Here is a 7518-nt window from a genome sequence, read left to right on the forward strand (position 1 = left end):
ATTATGTCAATATATAAAATTTATCTCAATTTTTTTAATGTATTCAAAAAGTCCTTTTATCTTTAGATTCATACTAAGAAAGATCTTTATTTTTTTAGATATAACATCTGAAAAAAGTTCTAAACTATTCAAGATAATTCAAATAAATCTTTAATAGCTTATGGTGTTCATTTAAGCCCTTGAATATTTATTTTAAATTTAATAAGTTTTTATACTTTTTTTAAAATCAAATAAATTCTTACGATTAATTATTGATATAATTAAAATATCATTTGTCATTTAATGTTACATGATATTTATGTGGCATGCTAACATATTATAAACTATGACTTGACATGCTTATGTGACATAATAATATAACCATGTGACAATTTTCAAAAACAAAAACATGATCATATAATATTTTTCACCTTCCACATAAAAGTGACGCGTAAATATAAAATGATAAATAATTTTTACTAATAACAATTAATAACCTATTAATCATAAAAATTTATTTCACTCAAAGTAAAAATACATAAACTTAATTAAACATAATAAAAAATTTAAATGGTTCATAAAAATTCTTTCGAACATTACACTTTTTTTTTCATTATTACATGAATAGATAAGTGCACCTTATATCTACAAAACTTTAATTGATTTGCATTTAAAAAAGATAAAATTACATAAAATATATAAAAACATAAATGTTACTGATATATTAAAAAATGATTAATTTATATGACAAATTTTGTCCCCACAATAATGCTCGGGTATTGATCTAATAATTTAAAGAAAAAGGTTTCATGAGGTTCGGCAAATGCGCTTGAATATCTTTAATAAAAGTAATTATTGAAATGGGAATTAATTCAGTGAATGAGATATATAGAACCATAAGGAACATCACTCAAATGAGCATTTATTTCCTGCATAAATTAACAACAATTCTTGTACAAACTAATAGCATGTGAATAAGCAAAACAATCAGAGCTGATGAAGGGCGATGGCAATAGCATGTACTAGCATGTACCATCCATGTAATTTACCAACAATTCTTCAACCATGCCTCTATCCGGCATCCTTCCTGCTGCCCCGTATATGGGCGCTAAACCTCCGCTTATAGGCCCGGGATTTTCTTTCACCTGAAACAAAACATAGATGAACAAACCAGCTAACATAATAAACGAGTACTCAGCATCATATCAAGCGCCAATAGAACCAAAAGTTGTCTGCAAGACCAGTAAACATGCTTATGTAGCTGATGAAGTATTATAAGTTATATAAACAAAACCATGGTTACTATTGGGCAGTGAATGAATGACAAAGATAACTTGGTATTTTCAAGTGACAAAAGCTTACTGTTTGTACAGCTTCGCTCAGGTCCTGGATGAAGGAATCAACAACTGGTACATGTTGAAGAGTGATGCAGATATGAATGCTGATTCAACCACATGGAAGAAAAGAATCAGTCCAAGAATACAAAACTTTACCAAGGTTAAAGTATAAAATAGATTCTAACTTTAATACAACTTGAATGAAGAATGATACACTATAACTACAAAAAAAAAAAAAAAACTAATTATGATGGAAGCAAAAATTCACGATCAAAGAAACATCTAATCAGTCAAATCAAAGGCCAACCATTTTGTATAATTCATTTCAAATGACTAACTACTCCAATCGCAGTTAAAGGGCATACAATCCAATGAGATATTAAAGAAACAATTGGGCAGAAAGGCTCACCTGTTGGGTCTCTGCAATGCATTCAAATGCCACCCTTTGCCAGACATGATATCATTGACCTCAAATATGTCCAGAACAGCAGAACCAAAGGCCACAATTGTCATGTCTGGCCTTCCAATTATAAACAACTCGGGAATCTCCTTTATCCTGTATTTAAAGTGGCTGTTATTCTCCTCATCTCAAAATTAGAGAATTCAGTAGAAAATGTGAAATGAATTCAAACCCATTCTGTATCATCTTTGATGCTTCCATGATTTTTCTTGTATTCTCCAAATAACCTATGGGTTGTTAAGGAACAATAATCAGCCCAGAAACAGAGCACTTGAATAAATCTAATAATAATGTAGGTGACTATTTCGTAGCTTCAAGCATTGCAGACTAGAAAGGCATTTTACTACCTTCTTGTCCCAGAGACATCATTGCAGCCCAAGCTCCAGCAATCAATCCTCCAGGCCTGCTTCCTGCTATCGTTGGAGACACATAAAGCCCTCCGGACCACTCAGTAACTGCACAACGAATAAAACAAAAACATAATTAAGCACAATCATAAAGCAGAGAACTGATAAGACATTTCTTAGATGAAACTTAAAAATAAATTCACCATCCGGCGAATCATTTCTATGCAGTATCTGCTCCCTTTAAAAGTTATCCTCCCAGTTATACCAAACTAATGCCTTTCAGTCTCAAAACAGTCTCATTTTACCAAATGTTCAAAATGGCCCCAGTTGATCAGAAATACTATAAATAGTGTTAAATCATTCAAATCTGGTGCCCAAATTTAAATGTTTGAAACAACCCTAAACATTTCCCGTCCACCTTCTTTTCCACCTCAAGTTTACTTCTCTTTTTTCCTTTTCCTTTGTAACAGAGATTCTACTTACCAGCAACAAATTGATGCTGTTGGAGAATAGTAGGCCAAGAAATCCAGCATAAAATTTAGTAGCCACCAACCAAGATGCCATGACAAGAAAAGCATATCATAAAGAACTAGATCAGAAGTGTTAAAAAAATACATTAGACAAATATTTTAGATTAAATCTACAACTTATGCCATGTTATCAGAGTCAGATAATTAATCTTGGCATTACCCATTTAGTTTTTGAGAATGCAATATGCACAGCCAAAAGGTAAAACCAAAGCTAACAGAAAGAGATAATATGCATTATATACCTTGTACACAAAATTTACAGTTGTCAGTGGAGACATACACCTTAAAATCTCCAATTTTAGATTTTGCTTCTGCAGCTACTTATAATCAATGTTGTTCAAGAACAACTAATATTTACCTTTCTAATGTCATGATCTCTATACAGAACTACACTTGTTCCTTTAGGAGCCAGCCCATATTTATGCACATCCACAGAAATTGAGGTTACTCCCATAACAGTGAAATCAAAAGATGGAATTGGGTACCTGGGAAGATTAGGGGAAAAAATAATAATCAATTCAGTTTAGCTGAGACTCCTGAGACATGGATATGGAACAGAAACAGTGATTTTAAGAACTTATACTCCCCAAAATACTTTTTGCTCGAGTTCAAAAACAAAACAATAACATTTTCAAATAAGCAATCATGTATCTGATAGTGAGAAAAAAAATCTCCAAACAGAATCTTATAGCAATTGATGAAATCACTACCTGTAATCCATGCAAGGCATATGCTAATTAAGGAAAAAATAGGCAAAAGGCAAATCAATGACGTCACACCGAAAAGAGAAAAAAAGAGGCAGCCCCAATCACATATGACACTTTCAGGTTCCCCCATGAAATGGCACCTGGTATCTAGTTATACAGATCATACAATCAACTCAAAAGCATGAAATACTCAAGTTGATAAATTCTTCATTCAAAGGGAAAAAATGATGTCAATCAATGTGATGACATTTTTCTGTCAGTAAGAACACCATAATGTATTCAATAACTGTGTAAGAAAGAATATAAACTAATCCCTTACAGAAAGAAAACTCACAACTTCTTCAGAATAGAGTGCATAACCTGTTACTCGTTGAACATTAAAACTACTAAAAGCAGACTAGCATCAATTTGAATAATTTTTTTTCAAATGACCTGAATCAACAGTCACTTAATGAGAGAAAAAGGTACCAAATCAACAATACTGAACTTCATGCCTTAAAAGAACAAGAACCAAACACGACAATAACAACTGCAATTCTAATATTTTAGTCCATGCTGAACTGAAAATAAAGCATATAATCTAATATTACCAAGAGTTCAGCCGCACATACCCAAGTTTATGAGCAAAAGGCAATACAAAGCCACCTAGACAAAGGTCAACATGGAAACAAAGTCCATAGCTATAAGCCAATTTACCAAGCTCCTATAAGAAAGATGCCATACTTTCTCAGTACAAACCGAAGTAAAAGGTAACATGAACGAATTACATTTACAAGCTTTGCCTCCCAGATGAAACAAGTAGTAAGTAGTGGCATACCTCGATAGGGTCAATGATGCCATGAGGAAACCCAGGTGCAGATCCAACAATCTGCATTATCATGAGATTTTGGTCACGCTAACTTAGTAACAAAGATCGCAAGTACAAGAATGCTGGAAATAGGAAAGACGTGTACCAAGATTGTATTTCTGTTAATATGTTGCCTGATTGCTTTCAGATCTGCTTGAAATTCCTTATCAACAGGAACACGACGCAGCTTGATGTTAAAGTATTGTGCTGCCTTGTCATACGCTGAATGTGCAGATTCAGCTATTATCCTATGCTTGGAAAATAGGATAATTCAAGTTAATAACAATAGGGTCAATAAAAATTAATGAAGTTATTGAAGTAAATATTAGGAAACACATACATTTCTGGCTTTGTAATTCCCTTCTTCATCTTCATATAATCTCGAGATGTTTTTACTGCTAGCAGTATGCTCTCAGTTCCTCCTGATGTCATGTTTCCACAAACTTGTCCTCCAGAAGCCTTCTCTTTACTGCCAAGTAGAGCAGCTGTCATAGCAACCACTTCAGCCTCAAATCGTGCCACACTCTTGAACACATCCAAATGTAATGGATTGGTATGTGCAAACCTGAACATAGTCAACAGCATCTTTAAGGATGGGTAACTGAAAGAGGAGTGGGGCAGACCTGATCTCCTTGAAGTTACTATAATAGAAAGAATATTTATTTTAACAGAGGTAAGAAGAAGTTTATGAGCAAACTTTCTTCGAAAAATAAGATGGTGTCAAATGATTCAATGCAACTTCTGATTCATCTAAAATTCTCTCACCAGTAATATTTAAATCAAGTGAGTTTAAAACATTGCAAATTATAACAAATTAGAGATGATCTTCTTAGGAATAATAAACAGTGATAAATTTGTGGTATCTTACTAACATTGAACATGCCTCATTGATCAAAGAAAAATGCCCTTCAGATTCACTTCCACCAATGTAGCTGGACCAAAGTAAACCAAGAATTTATCAAGCTCAAGCACAATTCACAAAACAAATCCTGATAATTATATTTGATGTAGAAGAAAATATACACATTGTTTTGAAGCTAAAATTATAAACATACACTGTACCAGAGCATTTTCCTTGCCAATCAACATCCTTGCTCTTTTCATCTTTCATTTCCTCTATAACACCTACTCCTAAACCTGTGGTTGGCAACTCGGTCCTCCAGTTTTCTCTAATGGATTTGCTGCCAGAATGTAACTTATCCACAACCTGCATTGTTCGGCGGACCAATACATATGATAAATTACATTCAAGGTAATTTTTGAGACAGACAGAATTTAAGACCTGATTCACTGAAATGTAAAATCCATAAACAAAATTTTTAAAAAAACAAGTTGCAAGTAGAGAAAATATTAATATTCGAGCCTCAGAATGTGAACATGAGAGTTTCTACAAGTGTATAACAACAATGATAAGCCTTCTTTACTTTGGGTTAGACTGAATAATTATGCACTTCTGCGATGTTTCATCCATATGGAGGAAAACATAATGGTCCAATGAGCTTACAAAACACTTAGCTTCCGCTGAAATCACTTGATAATAAACAAAAGAATGCCCTTGCTGGGGTCAATCAGGCTTCGGTCCTTCTACATTAATGTTTCAACATTTCAAATCCCTCTTTGCCTCTTTACATTTTTATGAAATCAGTACTCATGCTTAGTTTAAACAATGACACAGTAAGTTTCCAGTCTTGAAAAAACACCAAACAAGCATACAGTTGCTGCACTACAGTTTCACAAGCCAAACTGAAGCATCTTATCTATTTATAATTTCCTTAGTAAATGCAAGAAAGGTAGGTAAAAATACTTTATCTCAAGCAGAGAGAAAATTCTAAACAGCACCTGCTACTGTAACTGTAATACCAGAAAACATCATACAATCAATTGACACTGAGAAAGGCTTAAAATGATAGTCTATGAAGAGAAATAAACGCAACTGAATAAATCCAACTAACTCTATAGTAACCATTCATATATGCGTTTAATCAATCAGCAAATCAGATCAGTCAAAACTGATCCATCGAATTCTCCTGTTCAAAGGCCCACAAAGGCACAAACATAACAATATAATAACAAATGCAATGAATGCTACTCAGCAGACGCTCATTAAATGCATCCAGTTATTCCTAATTCAATTATTACTATATTCTTTCATTTATTGCCCAAACAAAAAAAAAAGAAAAATCAATTTTCTAATGTTTGCAACGAATCAAAACTCACCATTATTGACCCACAACAAGGAGAATCTATAACTACATGTACAATTGCCAAAAAAAGTCAACAAATTTAACTTAAATTTTTTAAAAAAATTAAATAAATCTAACCTTCTGCTTCTCGGCATCAATGTAACTCTTAACACCAGGAACCGACCTATTTTTTTTATATACAGAATAGAAAACAACGGAATTAGTTAATCAAACAGAATAACTCCTCTGAAACTATAATTAATCTAATAAATAAATGTGATAAATTACTTGATGGAGCTCATGAAAAAACCCAGGAGCGTAGCTTTGAGTCCTTTCTCGTGTATAACGGAAAGAAACGACTGAAGAAAACGCGCGGCGAGGAGAGTGAGGAGAGGGGCGAGGAGCAGAGCCAGAGGCTCAAATTGTGAAAGGAACGAATTGGCGGAAGCTCGGAAGTGATTCAAGAAGGAGTTGAACGAAGAAGAAGAATAAGAATCCATTTGTTCGTTTTTCTGAAAAATAAAATGAATAGCAGTGTGACGGAGAGAGCGAGGAAGACGCAGGAGGAGGAGGAGGAAATAAATTAAATAATACGACGTTGAAGAGGGGAGGATAAAGCAGCCGTCGTTTGCGAAACGCGACTCTTGGTAATCGCGTGCAAGAAACGTCCTATTCGTTTTGGCGGGGTGCATTGCGATATGGTTGCGTCACTTTTTTATTTAGTTTCCTCACAGAATTATTGGTCTGATAAAGCAATAATAATTTGGTGGAAAGGTAAACAGCAGGCTGGGTTGGGGTAGGCTCATCGAGAAGTGGATCAAGCATCGCGTGCAGCAAGAGCAGCCCACATACTACGAATAGGTTTAGCTTATTCATACGAGTGAGCTATACCGTGATGCGGCTTAGAAACTATGTTATTTGTCAATTTTTGTACCTTCGCGGTAAGAATTATGAGCAAGGGCACTAAACCAACCAAACGAAAAGGGAACAGAATACTTAAGTTGTGTTTGTTATAAAAAAAGTAAAAGTATATTTTTTATAATATATCTAATTAAATTATATTATAATATTTATTTTATAATAGATCACTATAATATAAGATTGTAATACAATTACATCACATTGCAC

At 33.7% G+C, this 7518-nt stretch overlaps 1 protein-coding gene across 1 annotated transcript; it reads right to left on the bottom strand.

The window, feature by feature from the left end:
• Nucleotides 1–794: 794 nt before the first annotated feature.
• Nucleotides 795–7089, bottom strand: DPL1 (dihydrosphingosine phosphate lyase). Its single transcript, XM_021440998.2, has 15 exons — nt 6679–7089; nt 6529–6574; nt 5263–5414; nt 5080–5139; nt 4548–4772; nt 4314–4455; nt 4178–4228; nt 3972–4063; nt 3012–3138; nt 2607–2622; nt 2124–2231; nt 1949–2003; nt 1726–1872; nt 1342–1420; nt 795–1124 (listed from the first exon to the last, which is right to left on the bottom strand). The coding sequence occupies exons 1-15, from the start codon at nt 7080–7082 to the stop codon at nt 1002–1004; spliced, it is 1827 nt and encodes a 608-aa protein (XP_021296673.1). The 5' UTR covers nt 7083–7089; the 3' UTR covers nt 795–1001.
• Between the last annotated feature and the right edge of the window lie 429 nt (nt 7090–7518).

The sequence above is a fragment of the Theobroma umbraticum genome, unplaced genomic scaffold, assembly GCF_002168275.2.
Source record: "Theobroma umbraticum cultivar Fairchild unplaced genomic scaffold, ASM216827v3 scaffold_30.0, whole genome shotgun sequence".
In the NCBI taxonomy this organism is placed as follows: Eukaryota; Viridiplantae; Streptophyta; class Magnoliopsida; order Malvales; family Malvaceae; genus Theobroma; species Theobroma umbraticum.